We start from the raw sequence: 27,905 nt of genomic DNA, 5'->3' as shown, positions 1-27,905 counted from the left end.
AATTATGTAATTAAGTCCCCTAATGAAAATTATTTATTTGAATATAACAACCCAAATTCATTTCATAAAAACCATTATTATATTCAAAAGAAACCAACTGTCACTTTGAAAATTCAAGAAATCAAATTCCATTAAATGAAATTAGAAATCCAACATAAAAAGAAAATAAAAAATAAATAAAAAAAAGACATAATTGTTTCCCCTTTTCTGTTTTCTAGTTAAGGAAATTAAGGGAACATATATTTGACTAAGTAATTTAATTTCATGACACATTATTATGAGGATTAATAAATAATTAAATAAATATATATATAGAAAGTTAATTAAGAAAAAATTAAGGGGGGAGCAAATCTGGAAACAGAAAAATCAGGAGTGGCGATAGTAAAAGTTTATTTTTGGATTTTTGAACTCTGCCCCTCACCCCGCTCTCACGCTCCCCTCCTCCGTATATATACCCACACACACTCACACACAGTTCACACTCACACTCTCTCACTCTAAAAACACACTTTATCTACACACACACACCACCGCTGTTGTATCTATACATTTCGTCGGATGAGCGATCTGCGTGAATCGAGGTGCTAGAGCTGCCATGGGAGCTCTGTAATCGCAGCATCAGCTGAACTCCTCCGATTTTATCTGTACTTCTCTCGATTTCGACATTTTTTTTTTGAATTTTTTTTGTGTTTTAAATTTATGCGATAGTCTTCGTTTGTGTTTGTGTGTGTGTTTTTGAGCTCCGGATGATTTTAAAATGTACGATGTAATTTTTTTGGGAGCTGTTTGAGCTTTTATTTCGAAGTTCGATTGTTTGATATAGATCTGAAATAGCATTTTCGTTTTTCAATTTTTTTGTAATTTTTTGGGGATTTTTTTACGATGTGATGAGCTATTATGTAGCTCCGATTAAGTTTATTTTTGCTGACATTCTGGATATTTTGATTTTGGTAACAATGAAATGTGAGCTAAAAAAAGAAAAAAAGTAATCTCTGTGAGCTCAGTAATCTTTACAAAAATTTAAAAAAATATTTACATGGTAGGTGACTGGAAGCATGTGGAATTGGAATTAACGAAAGATCTACTGAAATTTGAATTTTGAATTTGAATTTGAATTTTTTCTTCCTTCTATTATATGCGTCAGATATTGTTTCTAATTTACCACTCGGATTTGAGGACACCTAAAATGAATATGTAATTTTTGGGAAGATTTGTGAAATTGTTGAGCGAATTGGGTTACTTAATAAGAAAAAAAATTATTCGATCCGACATTGATTATAATTTTATGGACAGGCAGTGGGAGGTTTTTTGGTGCCAGAGAATTTCATGCTGCAGTTCTTGGAGTATATGGTATATAAACTTGATGAATCGTTTTGTATATCTCAGCTGATGAATCTGTAGTTAGTCGATTTTGACAATTTGTTCGATTTCTTGGTTCCGACATTGATTCGAGCTCCGAGAATTCAAATTAACACAATGTTGGGTTGACGCTCTGATGTATGTTGCTCAATTTAGGACTGTGCATATCATGGAATTAGTAGAAACCCGATATTGTATTATGATTTCACTGTGTGACTCTCTACATTATGATGATATCCGTTTTACTTTTTTAAAACTCTATAATCACCTCGGAAAACAGTACGGGTTCTGTCTAGTTTCAAGTGTTACTGTTGAAAGGGTGGCGATATTAAAGACTAGTGTTCTGTATATTTCGAGGACTGTAGTTTATCTTTTGTTGGGAGTTTCATCACCGATTTATTTGGTCCGTATGTGAACAATTATTTGGTCATTTGACATTGCTTTCATGCTGTATTTGCAGGAATTATGAACGCGTGTTGATTCGGTTCCAGAAGCTGTTGTCCGATGAAGCATGCAGTTATGAACAACGAGAATAGGTCATCTAACATTGGGGAGCCCACTGTGCGAATTACACGAGCACGGGCAAAAGCCTTGGGCTCTTCAAGTGGATTACCACCTTTGCATCCTTCGGCAAAACAAAATGCCAGACATGTCTTGGGAGGAAACTTGAAAAGAGCCGCATCAGATAACAATAATCTGGCCGAAAATTCAGCTGCGTGTCCTCAGCCCAAGAAAAGGGCTGTTCTCAAGGATGTAACTAATATAAAATGTGATAATTTGTACATAAACTGCATCAATGCAGCCAGAGGTCAGGTAATATTATGTCCATCATTTTCGAGAAAATACAGCGTAACTCTTTTTTTCTTTGTTCACAAACTTACTTACTATAAAGATTGTTGGTTGTCAGCCTAGAAAAGGCTCCTTACAGAAAAAAGAAAAGGTGGCTCCTGCTCGATTTGTTCAAAATTCTAAGGTTCCAGGAGATAGAAGAGCAGACTTAGTAGGTGAAATGAAAAAAATAGAGGTGGAGGAAATCCAAGAAGTAAGCCCCGCAGCGAATTTGACCATTGAACCAACCAAAGTCAATGCAAGATACATGGGAACAGCCGTTCGGAGTTCTACGGAGGCGGATTCCAGTGTTCCAATGATAAGTCCATCAGATAGAGGTGAGATTTTCCATTGAACTATTGACAGAACCAAATACGTGAATTCTTTTACCCACAATGCAACACTTAAATGCAATGATATATGCGTATATGATTGACACAGTATCTGAAAACTTGGTTCCAGATTGCTCATGGCTAGTAATCATCATATGGCACTTTTAGACTAAGTTGGACATTTACCATGTAAATAAAAACATGTATACAACTGTCAGTAATACTATTGGAGTCCTTTGATACGCCGATACGAAGTTTGTTTATACAAAATGTAAACATATATGATTAGATGTTCATTATTAGCTAGTATTTGCGACCAAATTTAACATTTTTTGGTCATCATGCAGAAGATGGCATGCTTCGCGTGAAACGGGAAAACTTGGATGATAGAGGCATTACAGATATAGATTCAAAACACAAGGATCCGCTGATGTGTAGCCTGTACGCAGACGATATATATTCTAATTTGTATGCAAGACAGGTTAGTTGCCTGGCGTTCTGCGGTCCATCTATCGTCTTAGTTGATTAGAATGAATTATGAATTTTTAAATTATCTTGTCATGTGAAGGTGTACATATTCTTATCTTGTTAATGTGGATTGACTAGAGAACTTCTGTTTTCCACAAATGTTGTGTCATGTCAACACATATAAACTTTCGGTCTTCTCTCAGGTTGACCGGAGACCTGTAGCTGATTATATGGAAAAGCTGCAGCGTGACATCACACATGGCATGCGGGGTATTCTGATTGATTGGCTTGTGGAGGTTCGTCCGCTCAATCATTCTCTTAATTGGGTTTGACACTGAAAAGTTTGTGGGGTTTATTTTATCATTTTCTTCAAGATTTTTTCCTTGATCTCTAGTCTTTTGTTTTATCCTTCTCTATTCTATATTATTCATGTTCATTGCCTCTTTTCAGGTTTCTGAAGAATATAGGCTGGTGCCTGATACACTATACTTGACTGTAAATCTCATAGACAGATTCCTATCCGAGAATTACATTGAGAAGCAAAAGTTGCAACTTCTTGGTGTAACCTGCATGCTAATTGCTTCGTAAGTTATTAACTACTAAAGATTATACAGAAGTGAAAAAACAAATATATCTCACATTTAAGTGATCTTATTTTTCTTCAGTCATTCAAGCTATTGAGTCCGATTTCATGTTTTTGTAGTCCTTGTCTGTCTAGCAGCACTAAATCTTGTCATTTATATCCTGCTTGTTTATTGACTGAAGGAAATACGAAGAAATTTGCGCACCTCGTGTGGAAGAATTTTGCTTTATCACGGATAACACTTACACGAAAGAAGAGGTACTGCCCTTATCTTTTTCAAATGTCATTTGTCAACTAGGATAAATCTTCACAGAATATACGATATCGGTTTTCTACTTGGTTATTATCATTGTGCTACCCTTAACACAAGCATGATTATATGCATTGTACTCAAAGACTCCATGGATGTGGTCTTGAACGGATTACAGTTTCTGAATAGATTCCTCATCCTAACTATCTAGTGTTCTTCAACTTTCTCCCATTACAAAGTCTGGCCACCGTGTATGCATTCATACTGGTTTCTTAAAATTTACCTAAGTTACTTCCGGATTCTTAAGTTTACCATATGTGATTTCTAAGATAGTTCTCTAAATTCATTTATGTTCTTGTTTGGATAAGTTTAAATTGTATATGCAGAACTTATGTGGTGACATGACAGGTGGTGCAAATGGAGAGTCGTATTTTGAACTATATAGAATTTCAAGTGTCAGTTCCCACCACAAAGAAGTTCCTTAGGTACCATGTCTATATGAATCCTGCGATCTCTTTTTCTTCCCCACTTAATGCCGTCTTGCTAAATTCACTCTCGATTTTCTTTTCTTTCATTGTTTTTTTATAGGAGGTTCATTCAAGCAGCACAAGTTTCTTATAAGGTAAACAAAACGGTTTCTGCAAATCTAAGTTCAACGATAAACAAAGCTACTTCCGACTAATCAAATTGCTCTCTCATTTCTAGGTCCCATCGGTTGAGCTGGAATTCTTGGCAAACTATTTAGCAGAACTAAGTCTAACTAACTACAGTTTCCTAAAGTTTCTCCCATCCTTAATTGCTGCCTCTGCTGTATTTCTTGCCAGATGGACACTTGACCAGTCAGACCATCCATGGGTTAGTCTCTCTCTCATCCCACTCGTTCCTATTTCATCTTTTCTTTCCGAATTTTGTAATAAAGTGAAGTAACATACTTTTCAGAATCCAACACTAGAGCACTACACCAGGCACAAGTTTTCAGAGCTAAAAACCGCCGTTTTAGAGTTGCAAGAATTACAGCAAAACACAACCAAGTGCATGGTTAATGCCATCCGTGAAAAGTACAAGCAATCTAAGGTAAACAATCGAGAACTTTTTCTACAACAAACTTCATAATCGAAATCCTTAGTTTGCATTTGGATTCGAGTAGAAGATTTTGTGGTAAGGATTTCAAATATTAACTTAAAATGAGAGCTAAGTATTAGAAATCCTTCTTCGAAAATGCTATTGAAAACTGAACGGAATAATAATATCTTGTGCTTATATTGTTTATTTCCTGTTATGACAGTTCAAGCGTGTTTCGGATCTGCGTTCGTCAAAACCTGTCGAGGCACTATTCTAAGCGTTTAACAAAGACCCTTCTTACAGAGTGATGAGATATTTATTGCAGCTACAAACTGACTTTCTTCTAGAATATTGGAGGCGAAAAACGGGTAAATAGTCGGAGACTAATGGAAGCAAAATCCTCATTCTTTATTCATACACCTCGCAAGAAAAAAACCCCTTACCATTGTTGTACTGTTGTAATCAGTTTCGGTGCTCCCATAACAAGTTGTAAAAAGGCAAGAAGGATAGGTGCTACTACTTATTTACGAACATGAAATGCCTTTTTTGATAAAGCATTTTCCTTTCGGGTAACTGTATGAAGTTGTGGCAAGTTATTTGTCATTTGACAGCAGCTAACTTCTTGCTGGCTGGTAATTATTCAAGAAATGAACTCAGCTATTGTATCAATGAAAATCATTAATGCTTGACAATTTGATTCTTGTGTTCGACACGAAATGTGAGTTTGCCTTCTAAAACATACAAATCAGAAATTCAAAAACATTGGTTAAGTGCCGAAAAACCCAGTTGAACCGGAACTCGGTCGATGGTCCAGTCCGGTTCAACACAAAAACCGGAAATTTCAAAAAATGCTTGCAGTGTGAAAAACCCCGGTTTGACGTGAAAAATTAGTTTTCAGGAAAAAAAAAACTAATTCAAATTCCTTTCAATCAATCTCTGAAAAATGTAAATTGGAAGTTTAGAATAATTCGAATGGAAAAATTTGTTCCAAAATTGGAATCATCGGAATTTTCATTTTCTAGTCAACTATAATGTAAAATACATGATACTAATATTAAGTACAATGTTTGGAAAAAACAAAAATTTTGGAAAAAAATTCAAATATTCGGAAATTGGAAGTTAATATTCCAACTCAGCTCCTATTCAAAACATTTCGAATTTGGACGGGACTTGTTCTAAAATCGGAAATATTCGAATCAAAATCGGCATAACTTGGAAATTTCATTCCGATATGGACCTCTTATCATCTAAAATAGTACAAGAAAAGCCCGACTCGGCTTCGGGTATTGGCTCGAGCCATGGAAGCAAGGCAAGCGTCTAGAAGCCAAGCATACTTAGCTCCGCGCTACGTTTATAAAACTCTAAAACCCCATTAAATGCAGCCGGTCCAAAGGACAAAGCAACTAGGTTAATAACCGTAAGTATGCTTACTGCTCAAGAAACGGGACATCTATAAATTCGGGTCCGCTCAAACTCTAAAACTAAGACAAGATACTCAGTTTACACCATTACCTAAAGAACACTCTTTTCCCAAAATACCCTTTCTGGTTGAGAAAAAAAGACCACATTACATTTTCATAACAACAACAAATACAACCACCACCTTTTCATTCTCATCATACATAACACCTTCAGTCAGTGCCACATCACTACGACTAAAAAAAAAAACGAAAAAACAAGGTTTAATAATAATGCACATTAAAAAAAAAAAGACGACTTCCCAAACGAGACTCCTAACGGTTCACCAAAACAGCAGTATTTCTAGCCATCGGCTGTACGCTAGCATCACTTTCCAGCCGCTCCCAAATTTCCCTACGTTTTTCAACCGCCAGATTCTTACCTTTTTGCTCGGCTTCGTAATTCGAAACGCACTCCGCGACAAGGGCTTCGTCCATTTCAGACAGCATTTTTTTAACGTTTAATGTTAGGTTGAGAACAGCTTGGTTCCAGTGGCTTTGTGCGTTGGTTTCCAGAGATGGAAACACTATCGGCAGTATCACTTGTCGATTTTGTGCTACTAGGTTTAGTAATTGCTCGTTGTTCCATAGGAACAGAGCTCTTTCGGCCACCTGTAATAAAGAAAGCGGAGATCATTTATTCAAGAATGTAGGAACTAAAAGCCAGGATTTTTTTCGTCTATATGTCTAATTGATCGTATGCTTTAATCAAACTCAAGAAGTTTTATTACAATTAAAAAATGACAAAAAGTTTCATTTAAGTTGCGATGAGAAAAGTCGAGGTATGCAGAATTTTCATCTTGTTCGTTTGAAATGATACAGGCTTTATTTGGATAGATTTACTTCTCCTGCAACTTAAATGCTCGTTGCAGCTCAAATCAATTAAATCTAATAAAATATATTCGAAATCCACGAGGGCTGACAGCATACAAACAATCCTGAAATTAAGCGTAAAGCAAGTTTTTCAAAATGTGGAAATTAATATAGGACGCCCATCGGCCACATAACCAATCTATAGCAGCCACCTGGCAGAGCCGGCAATTCTTGTCAAATATAATCTTAGATTCTACCGAAGTGAATTAAATTGCCATCAATTAATCAACGACAACGGCCACATAAGCAAATATAGCAAATATTTCATACCTTTCTACAATACACATAATTTCAACAATCTAAGAGCTTTCTAGAATTTAGATACCAAACCGCAATAAATAAAAACCGATTAAAAAGATTCAGCGAGTCACCGTTATAAACGAGAACTAAGAGTTACCTGAAAATGGTAGCTATTTATGCAGCGACCGAGGCGCCAGAACAAAGGAACCATGACTTTTTGAAACTCAGCCATATTAATAACTTCAAGAATCTCCTCCAACTCGCTCAGAAACATAACTTCCTTCTGCGTATTCGTAATCGGCCAATATTTCAACAGCCCCTCGATCACATTGCAAGCCAGCTTCGGATCTTTCTCGATAAACTGGCTAATACAGTAAGTCAGCTGCTGAAAGTAAACCCCCAAAGACTTTGGCTTGTGCAACGGAATAAGTGCCCTCGACAGAAATATCTTGTGCTCCTCTTTCAAAGGCAAAGCAAATCCAGTTATCACACTACCGAAAATCTCCAACAGTTCTGCGATCCCGTTATGCTTGTCCGTTTCGAACACGAATCTGTAAAACACGTTGCTCACGCTCTTCCTTATGAATGGACGGTGAACCATAAACTTGCCGTATATTCGATGCAGAATCGCCTTCAGACAGTCCCTTTCTCTTGGATCCTCAGAGTCGAACAAGTCGATAAGCCTCAGAATGTAGGAGTGGTTTACGTACTTTTTCCCGACTTTTGCTTCCAAAGAAGTCGAAGTGACAAACTTTAGAAAGAAATCGTACACTATCTGCAAGTGGGGCCATGCAGGATCGAACGTCGGCTCGTCATCATTGTCGTTTTCGCCTGAAGTAGGGTTACTATTAGAGCGGCAATTAGGTGGGAAAACGCGGAATAAGTTAACGGAGCACATTTTGCATGAGGCTAAAATTGCGGGCTCGGAGAATTTTGGGGGGTTTTGGGAAACGAAATCGAGAAGCTCGATCAATGTGGCCCGTTTGAGCTCCTTTTCTTGAACGTTCTTTGCTGGATCGGTGAAATCGAACACTACACAGCAAAGGCTAAGCTTGCTAATGAAAAGATTCATTTTTTCCGAGCTCGAAACATCTTTGAATGCGAGCAACGGCTCGATTCCTGCAATCACACAGGTTGGAAAAACCGCAGCGGAAGCTCGTTTCGCGGCAGGAGTGTTGGTGTTGGCCCGAATCGAGCCCGGAGACGATGTGTTGGGGCCCGAATTAGGGTTTCTGGAAGAATCTTGATCTGGTTTCTGGGATTTTTTGGGGATTTTACCGAGAATTTGCTTCCACATCATGTGTTTTCAAATAAAAAATTCAATTTCCTCAAATGATGGAGAAATTGAAAAAGGTAAATGTGAAAAAAGATTGAAACTTTAGGGTTTCAAATTAAAGGTGTTTCGAGTACAGTGAGTGGGTGAAAACCTAGCCCACAAAAAACAATGCAAGGACGATAACAATGGGGATCTGAAAAATTAAATAAATAACCCCAAAAAAATAAAATTTAATCGCATAAATTCTTAAATTGTTCAAAGGTGAGATCTTTGAACAATTTTTTTTAAATCAAAAAAAAAAAAAAAAAGAAGATCACGGAACCTAGAAATTCACCAAAATCAGGCAAAAATCGGAAAACATTCACAATATAAACACTCTCTCTCTCACACACACACCCAGAGAGATAAACACACGCAGAAGAATTAGCTGTGTGCATACATATGAATGAATGTGCACATTGTAGAACATGCGAGGGTGCGTGTTTTTTTATTCTTCTGTGTTTGTTTTTGTAGAGAGAGAAAGTTAAAATAACAACGGTTCAAAAAAGGGGTGAAAAGGGTCAAAATTACAAACCTAGGATTCCCCAAATAGTATTCTAGAGAGAGAGAAAATTGAAAATAGGAAAAAGAAAGAGAAAAAAAAACACAGACACACATGCAGATTACAGGGATAAAAGGTTGGATCTTCGGTTACGCACACATTGTATACGATTGCATTTGTACTTTTTCCGAAGTTCTCTGTGTGTGTGTGTGAGAGAGAGAGAGAGAGAGAGAGAGAGAGAGAGAGAGAGAGAGAGAGAGAGAGAGAGAGAGAGAGAGAGTGTCAATGGTTGGAATCAATGAAATTTGCCATTGATGGGTTGGATACTTGAAACCATATAATAAGAATCGATTCAGTAATTTGATTTTAATTTGTATTGAGGTAAATTCAGAGAGAGGGATTAAAAAGTAAGAAAAAAAGAAAAAAAGGAAAAAAAAAGAAATGATGATTAAACTTTTTATCACAGTGGTGGTGCAGAGTGCAGATCCAAGAATCATCATCCATGGGGGGGCATTAGATTTTTGGCATTTTCCCTCGTCACAATAATTTACCATTTTAGGGCTCTTTTGGTTGGTGGGATACGGGGTGATTGACAAATTAGTCACCCCTAATCTGGTATTTGGTGTGAATGATATAAACCCGGTATTGACACAAGGCCCGGTATTCAATCACCCAAATGAGTGATAACTTATCCCACCACAATAGGTGTGATTAAATTATCCAATGTAGACAATGCTAATGAAAATACAAAAAAGCCCCCCAAATAAAGCCTCATCACATCCACCAAATTACAATTTTCAAAAAACATATATTAAAAAAAACTATTTTTTACATTAGGTCATATTTTTATTTTTTTTACATTACATAGCTGCTAAAGTCAGATTTTTATTTTTTACATTAAGTCGAAAAAAAATATTTTCAAAAACTATAGAAATAAATAAAAAAAAAAAGATTTTTATCCCAAAGCCTAGAATAATATAATTATTATAATTACAAATTACAATAATTATTGATAAGGGGTGCATGATAAATTGGGATTGTTTCTTTTAAACATTTTTGTGAGTCAATAAAATTAATTTGACCAAGGGTTGTTTTGTAAATTCAAGAATAATCAATCATAATCATTATAACCAAACATCAATTTAAGTTATTCAGTATTAATAATCCCTCATACCAAATGTGATTTTTTTCCTACTAAATAGTGGTGAATAGTGCAATAATGAATAATCAATCATGTGTTTGTAATCCCATCCTACCAATAATGAATAATCAATCATGTTTATTATTATTATAATTTTGTGCTGGATTTTCTATGGTTTATTTGGGCTTAATCCCACTTTTTCACCCTGAAAATGGAGTCATTTGACACTTTGCACTCTTAAAAAATAATAATAGCGCTTTGCACCATAAAAACACAATTAATCTGAATTTAATAATAAATTCAATTTAATTTTTTATTGATAGTTTTAGGGTGCGAAATAACGAATTAAATTGTTATTTTATTCAACCTCCAACCTGATTTCGAGCGTTCAAAGTGCGAAGAAAATAAAAAAAACCGCACCAGATTATCGGAAAAAAACTATATTTTCTTACAAAATGTAAAATAAAATAAAATTTTTATCACTAAATTATTCGATTGCTTGTATGATTTTTCAGATAACTTGATAACGAAATAGCTGAAGGAATTTTCTTTTTTCGTAAAAATATTTTTTTGGTGATACAAAAATATTATCTTTAAATATGTTGATGATATGTTTATTTTTATTTTTGTACTTTATAATTTCCAAATGATTGATGAATGAAAAAATTAATTTTTCATTTGACTCCCTAAAACAAATACCACTGAAAGATTCATTGGGGGTGTATTATGAATAATTTATTGTGTTTTAGGGACAAAGTGCTATTAATTTATTTTAAGGAGGGAAGTAGAATTAAGCTGTTTCATAAGATAATAGCCCCAGTTGGCCCAATAATTCTGAAAAAGCCCAATTAAATTTCACTAATTGGATAAGAGTTGAAGTTGGGCCCTATCCCAACTTGTCCAATTTCATAAATTTCATAGTGATTAACTTATTTAATTAATAAAACATATATTTTTTAAATTAATTATATACAGTCTTTTTTGAGTATAGAATATCGGTGACAAATGCAAAGCCATAAATGACGTCATAAATTAAATTCAAATAGATATCTATATATATATAATAACGAGTGAATATTAGAATTAAAAAATATTTCGCAGAAGTGAAAAACCCCAATATTGGCAGCAACCTGAAATTGAATGATTCATCAGCAAAATCAAAAGCTTCCGTTCGCACAGAAGTTAACCTGATTTTTGCCCCTTTCGTCAATCCACCGTTCTATTCGTTTTCTCCGGTCAGTAATTTTGTTTTAATTTTTCTTTTTTTGCAAGTAATCCAGTGGCTTGTAATCGATGCTTGCATATATATTTTTAATTTTGTGGATCTTTTAGAGTATCGGCTGTTTTGAGTTTGGGGTTTTAAGTATGTGCTATTTGTGTTTCTGAATTTTTGGTATGTATTGTTTTTTTTCCTTTTTGGTTTGATATGAATTTGTAAGATGGTCAACGATCTGATAGTACAAAGGATTACTCTTTGGGGATGGGAATTTAGTTGGGTTGTGGGAATTTTGAATTTATTCAGTGTTTTCTTTCGACATTTTTAGCTTGTAAAATGGTGTATAGTTGCTTTAATTTCTGAAGAATGGGTGTGGAGTTAATGATGGAGTTGTTCACTTATGTTAGTAGTAGGAATAGTACAGAGTACAGACAAGTCTGTGTGCTAGGCTAATTTCTCTTCGGATAAGTTGTTTGAGGTAGAACCTTTTGCCGTTACGCTATTTGATGTAGTTATTTACTTTTGTCTCGTGTTTTTATGGCTTTGTTTTGTTGGAAAATATGCCAGCGTTTGTTAGCTCGTTTAAAATTTCTTATACTATTGTTGGGTTATTTGCCGGTCGCCTGGGAAATTTTGTGACTAAAGAAACTTATGAAGAATGAAACGAGCGTTGAAGAAAATAAAGAAAATCCACTTAATTACCTGTTGATTTAATTTTTGAGGTTGGTATCTAACATGCTTGACTTTTGTACTTTGAACAGATAAGAGGACTGTCGATCTGGTTCAAATAGTGGATAAACTCGGTGCCATTTTAGATTAGAGTTTTCGGATTATATTAGCCACTCAGTCTGAAAGTTTCCACCACTGTATTGTCCCATGTTTCCCGCTAGTGGTGTACAGCTGGCAGACTTGGATGGCCTTTCCCACGTCGGGACTTCATCGTAAAAATCCAACAGACAAAGTACCTTTTTTTATGGAGCGAGCAGAAAATCACAGTGACCATGAACATGTTATTGACATCACAAGTAGCAGTAACGATGCTTCTTCATCTAGTTCATCCCATGAGAGGCCATCAACTAATTTGGACCAAAGGGGTGAAAATCAACCATCTACTAGTTCACGAGTTCCCGTTTATCAACCTCAAAGTTCAAGAAATTCATCTGTAATTCGAAGAAGGGATAGTCGAGGCCGTCAAAGGAGTCCACTAAATTCTGGTGTCTGGATATCCGTTGAGCTACTTTTGACAGTTGGCCAAATTATTGCAGCTATTGTTGTTCTGTCTTTATCAAAACACGAGAAACCGCACGCTCCTTTGAAAGCTTGGATAGTGGGCTATGCATCTGGTTGTTTGGCAATTCTCCCTCTCTTGTATTGGCGTTTTAAACATCGAAACCAGGGTTCTGAACAGGATTCATCTCAACACCGTCAGGATTCTTCTCAGGCTAATATCTCTGCTGTTCCTTTGACTATTGGACCGATGGATCGTGAAGAACCCTGGATAACTGGTGCAGCTACTAGAATCTCTCAAAACAGATTACCAAATCCAAGGTATCGTAGTATGTGTGTGTGTTTAATTATTTTTATTTTTATTTTATTATCTTACTCCAGTTTCTTCAGTTATATTACGATTTTACTGCACTGTACAAATGCGATTCTCTATGGGTCCTGTTTGGTTTTTGTCTTAAAATTAAAGTGTCTGCAATTTCAGTTGTGGCACTTCTATTTGTTTTTGTTCTAGGGTTGATTTCTTGATGAGTCTTGTCAACTTCATTGGAGACTGCTTGTATGTGTTCCTCAAGGGCATTTCTAACTATTAATGTATACACGGGATTACAAGAATATTGTGTTTCAGTTTCCACAAGTTAAGTGGTGATGTATGATATAAAAAGACAATTGTGTCCCTTTAAATACTTTGTTACTGAGATAACTTTGGCCATTCTTTAGAAAAACCTTAATGAGAACCAACCTCATAAATTAAGTTCCTCGATGAATTTACACATGTTTTGTGGGAGGAAAAAATGGACGAAGGGTTGAAGAAGGGAAATGTTATTCAACCTATCGTCTATCGTCCTCTTGTTCTATATTGCATAAGAAATGGAATGGAGAAACAGTTCTGTAGAAACTTGTGTCGAAAATTTGGGCATTCGTATCTAACTTAAGAGTGAGAGAATCGCTTGTATTACTTTCTTATTTTGTTAATGAGTGGGAAATTATGTATAAAAGTTGGAAAACGTACATTATTAAATATTTATCTTGATTGTTCAAGGGAAGAAAAGTATGAAGTCGAAGTACCTTTCGAGTACATCTTACAAAGCTAAATACGCCTGTGTTGTTTTTGCAGGATAAAGGTATTCGTCGAATATCTCAAGATGGCTTTAGATTGCTTCTTTGCCGTTTGGTTTGTGGTTGGCAATGTGTGGATCTTTGGAGGACACTCGTCTTCCACAGAAGCTCCCAATTTATACAGGTTTGTGAGAAAACGTACTAGCCTAGTTTACTTGGAAAAATCCCTCTTCTTTTTCGTCTCTTATTTTACGTGCTCAATTTGTTTGCAATTTCTCGACTTACAGGTTATGCATAGTATTTCTCACCTTCAGCTGTATCGGTTACGCAATGCCGTTTATTCTGTGCGCCACAATTTGCTGCTGCCTCCCTTGTATAATTTCAGTCCTGGGCTTCAGAGAAGATCTGTCTCAGGATCGAGGAGCTACTCAAGATTCGATAAACTCTCTCCCAACTTATAAATTTAAATTAAAGAAAAATAAAAAAGGCCACGATAAAGAGAGCACGAGTGAAGTTGAAGGTGGGATAGTAGCTGCCGGAACAGAGAAAGAACGCACAATATCAGGAGATGATGCTGTAAGATTTTTTTCGTCCTTTTTTTTTGTTTTTTTTTTGTGTGGAAATTGAATCGGCTCCAAGAATTGACCCGTTATTACGTTCGACAGGTGTGCTGTATCTGCTTAGCTAAATATTTGAACAACGATGAATTACGGGAACTGCCATGCACTCATTTCTTTCACAAGGAGTGTGTGGATAAATGGCTGAAAATAAACGCGTCTTGCCCACTCTGCAAAGCCGAAGTTGGTGATACTCTTTTGAGTTCACTTACCGAAGCAACGTCTAACCTGAGAAATAGCACCGTGTTCTAAAAACGCACCAATTCTTCAAACGGTGCTTTCTTTTCGTGGGAGGGATTTTTCCACCTGCTGTATAGTTTGAGTATTAGGTTGTTATGTACGTGTATGTATGTATTGCCTTTCTAATATCGAGTATCGTTTTTGTATGAGAGCGCGATTTTTTAGGTCGTACAAAAACGAAAAAATGGTTGTGTATTTTATGTCATGAGAAAATACATACATTGTCATGGTATATGCAATCTTGTTTGGGTGTAATGCTTCTTCCATTTTTTCTCTAGTATTTACTAATTTCTACTATTTAAAATTAAAATTAAATTTTAAATCAAATTAAAATTAAAATTAAAATTAAAACAACAAACGATAGTAATTTCTTATATTGATATTTCCGAAATTACCACAACAACAAGGAAACAAATAATACTAATAAAAATAAAATAAAATAAAATAAATAAAATCGTCGCAACAGCAGTAGACCAGCTCAGATGGATGACGTGTCACTACACAAGGCAAAGTGCGACTTTAAAGAAGCGCTTACCCACCAGTCACGATAAGAATTGCCAAACTATTTCTCACACAACACACACTCACCTTTCTAGGGTTTCTCGCTCCTCTCTCTCTCTCTTTCTCTCTCTCTACAGAGATTGACGTATTCGCTCTGCTTCTCCGCCTTCTTCACTCCGAGATTAATATTTTTCTGCCTCCAGCTGGTAAAAATCTTTTATTCTGTCTGTCATGTATTCATTTATATATGTGTGTGTGTATATATTTATGCATTTTTTTGGTCTCCATGTATACTGGATCGACGTTTTCGATTCATTAATCAGAAATTTATAGCCTCTTCCTCCTTTTGGATTTGTTGCTCCGTTTTTTTTAAGGGTTTCAAAAAATTGAATCTTGAATTTCGACGAAATAAAATTTCTCACGGGTGTTTAAAGCATTTCCAAGAGAAAAAAACCTAATTGAAGTTTCTGAGTCGATTTTAGTCGCGTGTGAATATGAATTAGGGTTAATAGGTATTCGATTTATTGATACAGCCTGTTGTCTTGTTGTCTCCAGGCTGAAGTACCATCTTGTCCTTTTTTTTTTTCCCTTGTCAATTGAATTGCTAATATGTTCTGCTTTTTGTTTTTGTAAAATTGAGCTTGAATTATAATTGAATTTGGGTCTTTTCACACCTTGCTTTGCTGTCTGTGTAAATCAGAAAATTGGTCAGTTTGGCAGTTGAAAATTTTTATTCGAACATTTTCATGTAAATTTTTACCTCCAAACTTTTCTTGGATCTTTTCACAATATTGTATAATTTTTAACTGGATGCTTGTTATCTTTATTAGTAATTTGAACATAACATAAAAACTTGATTCACTTTAGCCTTAGCATCTATGGTGTGAATAATATCTAAAATTTGCTTATCTACATGTTAACTTTTGTGAGCATTTTGTCTGTATCATCACCGTGCAGGTAACTCTTGGAGGATAGCAGAATTTACTATCGAACGCCGTAATTTCTGCATGTGTTCTATATTGTTGGTGTATCATATCCAACAATCTTGTTTCTTAGTTCCTGAGCTCAGCTAGCGTGGGTTGGATGGAGCATGGTTCTCATCCTCTGGACTTGCCAGTATCACAGATGCATGTGAAAATGGCGGGGCAGGTGTCGACCAATCCTGAACCACATCATTTTTATGTTTCTACAGAGAGAAATCGTGTGCTAGAACCAATATCGGTCAATCCTGGGTTCACTGCCTTAACGGTACCAAACAGCAGAGTGGGTTACGATGAATCTTTAGGCGGTAGAATGGGATCGAGCCCAATCTGGATGTCGAACCAGCTAGGGCATGTAGATTCAAGTTTGCCAAACAATATGTCTGAAGAAAATGCATCATTTTCAATGAAACGTAAGGCTGAGATGGGGCCTCTGTTACACAATTCTAATTTTCAGCAGTCACTGTTGCCAAACAAGCGGCTAGCACACACGGGGCCTGATGTTAATTCTGTTGGATTTATGCAGCCATCGGCACCTCAAAGAAAAATTGCACCAGATCAGTCCAAGTTGTCTTCTACAGGTTCGGCTGCTCAATCTTTGCAGAACAAGAAAATGGTGAGAAACGACTCTCTCTCTGGGAAATCTAGCTTACAGCGGGGCCAGCCTGCAAAGAAACAAACAGTTCAAATTGGATCAGCATCCAAGGTTCGTGCAGAGTCATTGGAAGCCGTAAGGTCCAAAATGAGGGAGTCTCTAGCTGCTGCATTAGTGTTGGCATTACCAAACCAAGACACTGTTGCAAATGTTGAGAAAAACCAGAGCGATGCATCTATCAGTCATCAGCCTATGGATTCCTCAGCTTCTGAAGCCAATTTGACTGTGGGCGGTCAGGTTACTGGTTCTGATTTTGAGAAGGTGCTTCCTTCAAAAGAATCAACTGAACTTAGCAAAACGAATGATGGTCAGGTCTTCTCTTCTGAGCTGGCTCCTAGTGTAAGCAGTGGCAGTGGCGGACAGGCATTCCAGGGTTTCCAGTATGGTTCCATTTTGCCTGACGAGGATGTTCCTTTTGTCAATAATTTCTATGGTAAAGACGATCTTTTGCAGGGAAATGGTCTTTCTTGGGCATTTGATCTTGATGCACAGATGGGGGAGAGTAAGGAAGTTGAAAATGCCGAAAAGCCCAACTCTGTGTCAGAGGAAGTTCAGGGGCAAGGAGGTCAGGTTGCAGCTCTGAGACCAGAAGATTTGGCTTTCGTAATCGAATCTGAGCTTTTTGTACTGTTTGGAGAGGTGAACAAAAAGTACAGAGAGAAGGGTAGATCCCTATTGTTCAACCTTAAAGATCGTAGCAATCCGGAGCTGAGAGAAAGAGTCATGTCTGGTGAAATATCACCTCAAAGGTTGTGCTCAATGTCAGCTGAAGAACTTGCTTCTAAGGAGTTATCTGAGTGGCGTATGGCCAAAGCAGAAGAGTTGGGAAAAATGGTGGTTTTGCCTGATACTGAAGTAGATATAAGGCGTTTAGTTAGGAAAACACACAAGGGGGAATTTCAAGTAGAAGTCGAGCACGATGATGGCATTGCTGCAGAGATTTCTGGTGGCACAACTATGTTAACGCGACCTCCACCCAAAAAGGAGACTCAGCCTCGTTCTCCTTCTGAGGGAAGTCTCAAAGATAAAGAAAAAATTGCTGGTCAAGAGGGCAGTTCTGAGGATCAGGAATTTTCTGGTAGCCTGATTATTCCAACCGACGGAACTGATCTAATGCAAGGAATAATGGTTGATGAGCTAAAGGATGCAGAATTTTTGCCTCCAATTGTCTCATTGGATGAGTTCATGGAGTCCCTTAACAATGAACCTCCGTTTGAGGATCTATCAGTAGATGCAGTGCAAAAGACACCCATATCACACGGCGAAAGCCCAAAACCTGTTAGCAACTCTCGAGCTTCTCGTCGAGCTTCGGACTCGCCGAAAGATGCTGCCTCCAAAAAGGTTGGTGTTGTCAAGAAACATGACGTGGCGAAAAAATCGAGTGGGGATACTGCAAAGGAGAAAGTTCTTCCTATTACTGTATCGAAGGTTGATTATGTCTGGGGCGGCACTCTTCAGCTGCATGTATCATCCTCAGTCCATGTTGGTGGTATATTTCAAAGGTTTGTCTGGCATTTCATATTATACGATTGATTGACCGAAATAACTTGGAATGAATCTATTTTATTGTTTATAACATTTATACATTTGGGTAGTAGTTAATCATATTTTGCTTACCCACATTCACTTGTTTTCCTTCACACGATCTGTAAGATTTTTTCGAGATTATTCAGTTGCTCTTGTCTGATGCTGCTAATTTCTGTTAACAGTGGAGAGAAAACATCGACGAAGGAGTGGCCCAACTCTCTCGAGATCAAGGGCAGAGTTAGACTTGATGCTTTCGAGAAATTCCTCCAAGAACTCCCCATGTCCCGAACTCGTGCAGTCATGGTATATAAAGGCCCTCTCTTTTTCCTTGTAACTAACTTTTGCGTCCTCTTTTGTTGGCCTTCAGCTTTTTGCGTGCAAAGAAGGCAGCGCAGCCTCCCACGGCTTATGATTAACGGGATTAGTATTTATCTAGTATTATTATTATTATTATTAGTAGTGTGGATGTACAACAGCAGTGCTGATAGAAAATATACGGAAAGGTTGATTATCGTGGATGAATGTTTTTGCCATGGCAATTGCATTTCTAAATTACTCAGAAATATCGGTGTCGAGATATTTGTGACAAGTAAGAAACAGGCAATATATCCGAACCCAAGAACCCAAGCATCCGATACAATAATAATTACCAGTGGTTTACAAATGTGACAACAGTCAACTTTATAAGAAATAATACATTATATTATTCTAATAGTATCAGAATTTGATTGATGTGAAATATTGTGTGCAATCGTCACAGCTTGTAATGGTGGTGTTCAGTTGTGGTGGTTGGATGTTGAGCTTTGCTGTTTCTGTACTTGAAATATAGCAGGGGAGAAATTTGTTCTGAGGCAAAGCTGATGGCATTTTTGTTAATATTAAGTCAATCAGATGATGACCATTGAAATGTAATTTATTCCTGGAAAATTGTAATTTTATTCAGCTGAGTTGGCAATTAAAATCTGTCCAGTAAGCGTCAAACATGTTTTTACAACCAATTCAACGTGACAAACGTGACAGTAGTATATATATTGATTGATTAACGTTAAACAATTACCTCGTACTTGCCTACTATTTTTTTTCTGTCAATCTAAAATGCAATTATGCTATTTATATTCTAACCAAAAGAACTTGTTTTATTTGCAGGTTCTGCAGTTTGTTTCAAAGGACAAATCATCAGAGGAACAGCGTTCCAGTCTTTCTGAGGTAATAATAATATTAGTAATCCCATTATTTCCATCTTTATTATTTTCATTCGATCCTTCAAAAAAAGAAATCGAGAGTAATGCGCTCAACTATCTTCTTTATGCACAGGCTATCGACTCGTTTGTAGCAGACGAGAGATTGGGATATGCCGAGCCAGTACCAGCAGTTGAACTCTATCTGTGCCCTCCAACTTCAAGAATATCCGATATGCTGAACAAGTACATGCCCAAGAAGGAACATTCCGAGGCCAAAAACTCCACCGAAAACGGACTAATCGGCGTAGTTGTATGGAGAAGAGCTCATGTAAGCAACACAATCTCACCTAATTCATCCTCGCACCACAAACACACCTCCAAAAAGCAACCTTTCGCCACTCCTAAAAGGGTTCAAGATTCGCCGAGTTTTAATTCCAACACCGCGAATAGGAGTTCCCCTCATGTATTAAGCAAGTCTCAGCCACAAACGGAAGAAGACGACGATATCCCACCTGGGTTCGGCCCTGCCGCCGCTGCCGCCGCCAGGGAGGATGATGACCTGCCGGAGTTCAACTTTTCCGGCAATATGAACACGGCTGCTATGCCTATTATTCCACCCCACAATTTGCACCAAGGTGTGAAGATGACTCAACGCCCAGTGGATCAAGTGAGAGAGCTTATTAAGAAATACGGGCAGAGTGGGTCTAGTGCACCACCCCCGAGTAGGACTGTTGTAGATAACAAGAGTCTTGGTATTAAAGCTTGGAATGACGACGACGATGATGATATTCCCGAGTGGCGGCCACAGGCCCCACAACCGCCGCACCACCAGCACTTTCCGGCGGTTCATGGCCACCGGCCGCCGGTGCCGCTAGTTCCTAGTAATCAACTTATGCCTCCTATGGCCACCCAACAACAACCACCACCACCCCCTGGTGGTAGATGGGTGCAGCCACCGGGTCCCGTTAATGGCGGGAGATGGAGGCAGTAATAGTTAGGATAGCCGGAAAGTGAAAAACCCTTTGTAAATAAGTTTTGTTCCTTTAATCTTTCGGCCCCTGTGTCTTGATTAGCGTTGTAGTGCCTTAGCCCTAGTTTTCTTTTTTAGTTTTTCGACTACATCTCTCTTTGTTTTCTGTTATTTACAATCGCTTTTTAGATTTCGTGTGATATGAGAAAGATATCAGATGGTTTTGGTTTACAGTCTAATTTATCATTTCTGTTTGTTTCTTCTCTGTCGAATCTCTCTAAATAAATACCATCAAGATTGGTTAAAAACATTTTATTTATGGCACATTGTTTGCATGGTTGGATGAATATAAAGATTGATCATTTCTAATTTCTGAGTCTTGAATTGCAGATGTTGTCACATGGGATTCTGACACAACAGTAAGATATATATATATATATATATATATATATATATATATTAGGTTTTAAATTTTTAATTGAAGTGTCACATATTTACTAAAACTCGTATAATAAAGTGTTTGATCCTGATTGAACCACAACTCCACTAGTGTATATATATAGTAAGTGTGCATTTCTGAGCTAAAAGCATCAGCAAATTGTGTGGCTGATTTGAATTCCCAGAAAATTTATTTATTATATACGTAATTAAGTTGAAGAATAAGATGTTGGAGATGTTGGATATGTCGTTTTCGGATATGTTCATGACGGAATTGGTAAACCTAACAGATACGAGGATAGGGTTCGAATATGTGGACGGCGGAAGTAGAGACAGAAGATATGTTATATACCACTGGAAGATGTGCCTCCGAGCACGACCAAGAACCTCGTACTCAGTTCGATTTTCCAGGCGAGGCTTACTCGGCGTGGGATTTGGATTGGAGATTCGTGTCCTAATGGACGGCAAATTTACCGGAAAGAAAATAGTAGGTTCTTTGTTTACTGAATGCGTGCGAGTCGTTTTCCTCAAACTCGAAGAACCTGTTTGGGAGGAAAAGAAGATGGGATAAGGTACCCTTGTTTGATATTGAAATACAGGAGGAAGAATCTGCTGCATTGCAGATGAAACTCGGTGCAACACAAGTTGAACAAGAAGAAGAAGTTGTGAGAAGAGACGACAAAACGAATGATATTGAAGAACCGCTTTTGTCGAAGAAGAAGATCAACCGCTTTCGTTGGACCAAAGTTCATTAGATTTTGAATTTTTTCACCTCCCCATTATTTAATAGCGTTTGATGTTTGGTTTCCTTAATATCAACTCAATTACTTAAAAAAATGTGGAAACGCAAACAATTTTTTCAAGATATTTCAGCAAACAATCCAACTGACTGCCAACTTTGTAACAAAATATCCTGCATGTACGCAAACAGAACCACGTGAATTATACTGCGAGCAGAAACTCGATGCTCGTCGGCTAAATATGTTTATTTTTATTCTCATTTTCGGCTAGAAAACTAAATATATGTCCAAAAAAGAGAGAAAAAGAAAGGAATTTATTTTTTTATTTTTATATATATATAAGTGGTCCTTCATATATGCTCTCAGCTATTTTAAAATGTTTAACTAATTAAAAGAAATGATTGCAAAAGATTAAGATTAATTTGTTAATATCCAAAAAAAAAAAAAAAAATGGATTCCATGTCATGGCTGATTTAAGATGGGCCTGTCTATTGTTTAGGCATGCTCCCATTTTTGCATATTGAGCCCCCAATTTTTGAATAATACCATTTTCAACAGTAATCTTTATGTTTCTGTTATTTTCCATTGAATAAAAAGGTGCCTGCATTTTCTGCTAGTGCTAAAACACCTAACTTTTTATTTGGAATGTAATTCAAATGTTTGTATTAAGCATTATTCAAATTGCACAAAGTGTAATTTACCCAAATACTTATTTAAATGCTTATTTAACAGGACAAATCGGGGTAATTATCGATTAATCGGCTTTCATCAGATAGACTCAAATAATGCTTCTTAATGCAAATCTCTTTGGACTTAATTTGTAATGATTACAGCAGAAAATTCTTGCATTCCAAAATGTTCAAACACTTGGGAAAATTTCGTCAGAATCTCTGCATTCAGTCTAACTTGGCTATCTTAATAAAAGAAAAAAAAGATTATTTGTGAATACGGTCAACGATTTCGACATTCCGAAACAAGTCTTCAAACTCGAGGAGATAAAGACTGTAGCACGATTCTTTTCCTTCATGCATGCATCTGTCAAATGTCAAAGTCCGAAGTCTTATCCAATTCCCGTTTTTTTTTTCCCGCTATAAATACAGGAACGTACAAGCCAGTTCATGCATACAAACTCATCTTCTTTCGTAAAATGACTCGTCTCCGATTTTTCCTCGATACTTTCGTAGCAACTTTTCTCCTCTTTGGAAGTCTCACAAGCGCTGATACGTGCATCGATTGTTTCATCCATTCGAGAGCTGCTCATTACCCTAATTCCGATGTTAATGGAACAGAAAGTGAGATATATATATGAATAATAGTTGACATAAATAGACACAAGATATGTCACATGTTAAAAAGATATGAAGAATGCCCGTTAATCGATTAATAAATATTTTTCTAGAGTTTCTTTTTTCTGATAATATTTGCGTAAATATATGCAGCTGGATCGTGTGGCTATGGTACGTTTGGGGCAACAATTAACGGCGGAGATGTATCCGCTGCATCAGATCTATATCGAGATGGAGTAGGATGCGGTGCTTGCTACCAGGTAAATAAATATTATCTAGAGGAAAATAAATAAATCGTATTTATTAATTTATCTAACACGATAGTGATTTATCCGAAACCATGCTTGCTTTGTTATATATCCAGGTAAGGTGTACCAACACTAACTACTGTTCAGATAAAGGAGTAACTACAGTTATAACTGACCATGGTTCAAGTGGTAACACGGACTTCATTCTGAGCAGACGAGCTTTTCGTCGGATGGCTCAGAATGAAGACGCAGCTGCATCTCTATTAGCATTTGGCGTAGTAGATATCGAATACAGAAGGTAAAGTATATCTAAAATATAGTAAATTTCTTGTCCTACCTAACAAACTCTATAAAAAAAAAAAAAATCGGTTCGCATGCGCATATCTTATAGGCTATAGCACTTGATTATTTCACAAATAATAACATATTCGTTTATTATACAGGGTTCCGTGCAGCTATCCGAGCAAAAATATTACGATAAAGATAGATGAAAACAGTAATTACCCTCATTATCTGGCCTTTGTAATTCAGTATCAACAAGGCACAAAGGATATAACTGCTGTTCAACTATGTGAGGTATCTTTGAGAATCTTTTAATACTCAAAGAATAAGCACACGTTACCAGATGGTCTAAGCAAAAAAAAAAAAAAAAAAAAAAATCTAACTTAGTTTTTAAATATGCAGACACAGAGTTACGTCTGCAAACTAATGGATCGGAGTTATGGAGCAGTATGGACGACTACCTCACCGCCGAGTGGGCCGCTCTCATTAAGGATGCTATTTAGTGACGAAAATGGAGACGAGACATGGGTAGTTCCAGTCAACGACATACCTGAAAAATGGAAACCCGGAGAAACGTACGACTCAGGAGTACAAGTGACCGCCTGATTGATGCAAGAACACCCCCCCATGTTGTTGTCTGTTCATCTCGATCTTTTCAATTGATCTTTATTGTTGTTTTTCAGAGCTAGGATTCAGTAATAAGTTGTTAACAAATCCTGTAGATTTTAATCAGTTTATGAATGAGTAGAAAAAGGTGAATCGCTTCAATTTGGATTCCATTTTACGACATACAATGTTTGAAAATGAAAACACGTGGTGTACTCATCGGTTCTATACACCGCTTTGCCAAAAAGCCAAAAACTAACCCATCAATGTTAGAATTTGCATATATAACTCTGTATACAATCAATTTGAGTGATGAAATTTGCTACACAATAACTCCAAGACTTCCTACAAGTTTTTACACAATAATTTGCATATATAACTTTGTTTCTATAGAGGACTAAACGGGCAAGATGTTGCGAATTAAAAGAATACACCGTTACGATCTTAGATACCTCAAGAAGCTTTTGAAGATATTTCAGCAAACAATCCAACTAACTGCCAACTTTGTAAGAAAATTTCCTGCAAGCACACAAACAGAACCACACGAGTTATAATGCGAGCATAAACTCAATGCGTGTACACGCAATTAAATCCAATTCACAGACTCATCAGGTCTGTGGCATATCAAAAAATTAGAAAACAACACCTAAACAATGGAAAAAACAAAAATAGCAGCAAAAGACGATTTATTACCTGTTGCGGTCTGCACTAACTGGCAGTTTCAACCAAAACGAGGCGCATCTGGAGGCTTCAATCTTCATGATGAAGAGAAATGTCATCGGGTACAACTTCATCAAATCATTGTGCATTCTCTATCTATATAACAAGCTATCATGGATGATAAACTCTATTTTTGTACATCTCTAGGAAAACATTTCATCGAACTATTTATCTTCGCTTCACTAAATATGAGCAAAGTACCTTCATTGGGCTCGCATCCATTATTCTCCATGTCTTTAAACAGAAACTTGACTTTCGAAACCATTCCTCTCTTGAACATCGCGTTCATTATCGTGTTATAAATATAAATATCAGGAGAAATCCCGTCTTTTCGCATTTGGTCTCGATAGTCAAGGGCACCCAATATATTGCCTTCTTTACAAAGGCTATAAATGGAGCAACCGTGGGTGCCGATATCTGGCTTAAGTTTGTGGTTATACATATCCTTAGAGAGCTCATATACAAGCGAATCTTTGCCTTTCGTTATGGAAGCACGGATTAGAATATTGTACGTGGTTGTATTAGGTGGAACCCTGATACTTTTGAAATACTTGAAAATTTCCAGCGCATTTGCAAGTTGTCGATACTTGCAGATGCCAGCAAGGAAGGAGTTTAAAGTGATTGTATTAGGTTGAAGACCACTATTCATCATGGATTCCAAAAGCTTCAAGCAACCCGGGAATTTCCCGATTGTTGAAAAATACTGAATTAGACAAGTGAAACTCACAATATCGAATTTAGTTCCTTCATATTCCTTCATCCGCCCCCAAATCTGCCCAATAACGGACCAATCTCCAAGTTCACACGCAGCCGAAAGAATCGTATTGAAGGAAACCAAATCAGGCCCGATGTAAGGCCACCTGGCAATGTTCAATAACTCTAGTGCTGCATCCATGTTTTTCTCTTTGCACAGTCCTTTAAGAACCATGTTATACGATACACTAGTAGGTCTAAAACCATGCTTCATCATACTCTGCATCACGGACAAATTTCCACTGCAATTACCACTAAGAATAGTGCTATACGATACAGTAGTAGGACTAAAATCTTGCTCCAGCATACTCTGCATCAAGGACAAAGCTTCACTGGAATTACCACTGCAGCATTTCGAATGCAAATATATGTTGTAAACGACATCATCTAGAGAGCGGCCCCTCGAAATAAAATCGAGCAATAGCTCATTGGAACTCTCCAAATTGCCCCCTTTCAACATGCCTCCAGCCAATGCGGCATAAGTGTACATATCGGGCAATAGCCCCTTTTGATAGATAACTTTAACAAGATCACATGCCTCTTGTATCCTACCATGAATAGAAAGTGCACGGAGAAAAATATTATACGTAACTAAGTCAGGATCGCATCCTTTCTCTTCCATCTTTCCCAAATGGCTTAGAGCCTCATCAACATTCCCGTAATCGCAAAGAGCCTTAACATATATAGTATAAGCAATCCGACTAGGCTTACAACCAACTTTTTCCATCTCACCTAAACAACGAAAAGCCTCGACCCATAGCCTTTCCTTACTAAAACCGTATAACAAAGCAGTATATGAGTAAGCAGAGCGCACAAAACCCATCTTTTCTAACAAACCGAAAAATGCCAATGCAGCATAAATCTGCTCCGACTTACATAACGCCCATAGTATCGGATTGTAAATACACCCTGTGCAAAAGAATCCCCTCCCTGAAAGTGCTGCAAAAACAGAGTACGCCTTTTGAACCATCCCAACTTTACAAAGACCTTGGATCAAGGTGCTTACATCACATTGACTCGGAGTGAAGTTAGAACTCAGCATAATATCAAACACATCAGCGGCATCCACTACACTTCCTGCTTTCAAAACCTTCTTGAACAATTTCGACAGAATCGAATAGGAAGGCAAAAACTCGTTCTTCATCATTTCATCTGTAATCCAAATCGCATCCTTAAACCGACCAACGGAAAGTGTCCCATTCAAGAGTGTCATATAAGTCAACAAATTTGGGGTTGGGCCGAATCTTTTCATCCGATTATAAACCTCAAACAACTCATCGATCGCCACATTTTCCGACTTGAAGTAACACCTAATCATCGAATTGTAGTCGTAAACAGTAGGCTTCCCCAAAACATTATTCCTCATGAAATACAAAGTCTCAAGGGCTTTTTTAATGCTACCTGAGGTCGCATGATTCTGCATTCTCTGCCGCAGCTCACTGTAAGTACACAACTCCGGTACTGCATTATCGTCTGACGAAAAGTCGGCATGTTGGGCAGCGGAACAAGAAGTGGAAACTGTCACTGAGTGCGAGAGAGAAAACAATCTTTTTCTCAGGGGTGATAAATAGTGGGTGCAAGAATACATTACATGCAAGAATTATCTTTTCAGAATCGCCCTTTTATAACAAAACACTATAATATCCCATCTATATATATTTTAGAACCAAATTTACAGACATCAAGCTCGTTCGAATGGTTTCACGTCTATGCCGGTTGCTAACCTAGACACAGAAATCCCTTTTGTCGGCAACCCAATTTGATTGAGAAACGCCGCCGCCTCGGCTTGTGGGCAATCCGTTGAAGAAGCTCTTCTGCCGGCACTCTTGGTTCGTTAAATCGCCGCCGCCGCGGAGGTGGTTGTTGTCGGCCTGAGTGGTTGGTTGCCTGTGATAACGTGGCGGATGGGATTTTAGTTGTAACAGAGTGATTATAACTGTTACGGCGAGTGGTTTTTTAGGGTTTATTCAGATTGCATGAGATTAGCAATGCACAAACAATTTTTATTTCAAATTGAATTGATTTTTGATTCTCATTGAAACTGAGAGATAGCGATCGCAAAACTTCACTCCATAACTGAACTTACTGAAAAAAGCAGCCTTTTTTCTTCAGTTTTCCCTCCACACCCTACCATAAAACCCTAGTTGGAAGAAAAGCCCTTTCACCATACGACGTCGTAAAGCTCCATTTTTTAGTTCAGGGTTTTAAGAGTGAGCATACGACGTCGTAACCGCTTTTCGAATTGTTAATTG

The 27,905-nt window shown here is 37.2% G+C and overlaps 6 protein-coding genes across 11 annotated transcripts; 4 read left to right on the top strand and 2 right to left on the bottom strand.

The window, feature by feature from the left end:
• The first annotated feature begins 478 nt into the window (after positions 1 to 478).
• Positions 479 to 5,579, top strand: LOC105975232 (cyclin-A2-2). 4 transcript variants are annotated; one of them, XM_088815439.1, is made up of 13 exons: positions 479 to 644; positions 1,294 to 1,350; positions 1,820 to 2,172; positions 2,267 to 2,525; positions 2,867 to 3,000; positions 3,191 to 3,283; positions 3,438 to 3,571; positions 3,753 to 3,828; positions 4,229 to 4,305; positions 4,409 to 4,442; positions 4,526 to 4,675; positions 4,760 to 4,894; positions 5,106 to 5,579. In XM_088815439.1, exons 3-13 carry the CDS (start codon positions 1,864 to 1,866, stop codon positions 5,157 to 5,159), a joined length of 1,455 nt encoding a protein of 484 aa, XP_088671565.1. In that variant the 5' UTR covers positions 479 to 644; positions 1,294 to 1,350; positions 1,820 to 1,863; the 3' UTR covers positions 5,160 to 5,579. The 4 variants fall into 4 exon arrangements, with proteins under 4 accessions (XP_088671565.1, XP_012855864.1, XP_012855865.1 ...); XM_013000410.2 differs by having other exon boundaries at positions 2,252 to 2,525; XM_013000411.2 differs by lacking the exon at positions 1,294 to 1,350.
• Positions 5,580 to 6,407: 828 nt separating this feature from the next.
• LOC105975231 (serine/threonine protein phosphatase 2A 57 kDa regulatory subunit B' kappa isoform) lies at positions 6,408 to 9,954 on the bottom strand. The gene is made up of 2 exons (XM_013000408.2): positions 7,610 to 9,954; positions 6,408 to 6,951 (listed from the first exon to the last, which is right to left on the bottom strand). The coding sequence occupies exons 1-2, from the start codon at positions 8,750 to 8,752 to the stop codon at positions 6,616 to 6,618; spliced, it is 1,479 nt and encodes a 492-aa protein (XP_012855862.1). The 5' UTR covers positions 8,753 to 9,954; the 3' UTR covers positions 6,408 to 6,615.
• A 1,453-nt stretch (positions 9,955 to 11,407) lies between these two features.
• On the top strand, positions 11,408 to 15,021 carry LOC105975234 (E3 ubiquitin-protein ligase At1g63170). Its single transcript, XM_013000412.2, has 5 exons — positions 11,408 to 11,645; positions 12,388 to 13,174; positions 13,968 to 14,093; positions 14,197 to 14,485; positions 14,575 to 15,021. Exons 2-5 carry the CDS (start codon positions 12,540 to 12,542, stop codon positions 14,776 to 14,778), a joined length of 1,254 nt encoding a protein of 417 aa, XP_012855866.2. The 5' UTR covers positions 11,408 to 11,645; positions 12,388 to 12,539; the 3' UTR covers positions 14,779 to 15,021.
• A 202-nt stretch (positions 15,022 to 15,223) lies between these two features.
• On the top strand, positions 15,224 to 20,813 carry LOC105975229 (uncharacterized). 3 transcript variants are annotated; one of them, XM_088815411.1, is made up of 6 exons: positions 15,316 to 15,473; positions 16,225 to 16,660; positions 16,774 to 18,404; positions 18,612 to 18,732; positions 19,576 to 19,635; positions 19,744 to 20,813. In XM_088815411.1, exons 3-6 carry the CDS (start codon positions 16,861 to 16,863, stop codon positions 20,599 to 20,601), a joined length of 2,583 nt encoding a protein of 860 aa, XP_088671537.1. In that variant the 5' UTR covers positions 15,316 to 15,473; positions 16,225 to 16,660; positions 16,774 to 16,860; the 3' UTR covers positions 20,602 to 20,813. The 3 variants fall into 3 exon arrangements, 2 of the variants coding, with proteins under 2 accessions (XP_012855859.2, XP_088671537.1); XR_016030219.1 differs by having other exon boundaries at positions 15,224 to 15,473; positions 16,225 to 18,404; positions 18,612 to 19,217; positions 19,259 to 19,635; XM_013000405.2 differs by having other exon boundaries at positions 15,224 to 15,473; positions 16,225 to 18,404.
• Positions 20,814 to 22,505: 1,692 nt separating this feature from the next.
• On the bottom strand, positions 22,506 to 27,831 carry LOC105975230 (uncharacterized). The gene is made up of 4 exons (XM_013000407.2): positions 24,874 to 27,831; positions 24,633 to 24,699; positions 24,125 to 24,290; positions 22,506 to 23,023 (listed from the first exon to the last, which is right to left on the bottom strand). The coding sequence occupies exon 1, from the start codon at positions 27,239 to 27,241 to the stop codon at positions 25,028 to 25,030; it is 2,214 nt and encodes a 737-aa protein (XP_012855861.1). The 5' UTR covers positions 27,242 to 27,831; the 3' UTR covers positions 22,506 to 23,023; positions 24,125 to 24,290; positions 24,633 to 24,699; positions 24,874 to 25,027.
• LOC105975236 (expansin-like B1) lies at positions 22,801 to 24,346 on the top strand. The gene is made up of 5 exons (XM_013000415.2): positions 22,801 to 23,050; positions 23,198 to 23,304; positions 23,409 to 23,590; positions 23,736 to 23,868; positions 23,977 to 24,346. The coding sequence occupies exons 1-5, from the start codon at positions 22,801 to 22,803 to the stop codon at positions 24,178 to 24,180; spliced, it is 876 nt and encodes a 291-aa protein (XP_012855869.1). The 3' UTR covers positions 24,181 to 24,346.
• Positions 27,832 to 27,905: the final 74 nt, after the last annotated feature.

Source organism: Erythranthe guttata, chromosome 1 (assembly GCF_056151865.1).
Source record: "Erythranthe guttata isolate IM_541 chromosome 1, IM_541, whole genome shotgun sequence".
In the NCBI taxonomy this organism is placed as follows: Eukaryota; Viridiplantae; Streptophyta; class Magnoliopsida; order Lamiales; family Phrymaceae; genus Erythranthe; species Erythranthe guttata.
Note: the sequence above shows the minus strand (reverse complement) of the source record. Positions and strands in the feature narration are given on the sequence as shown.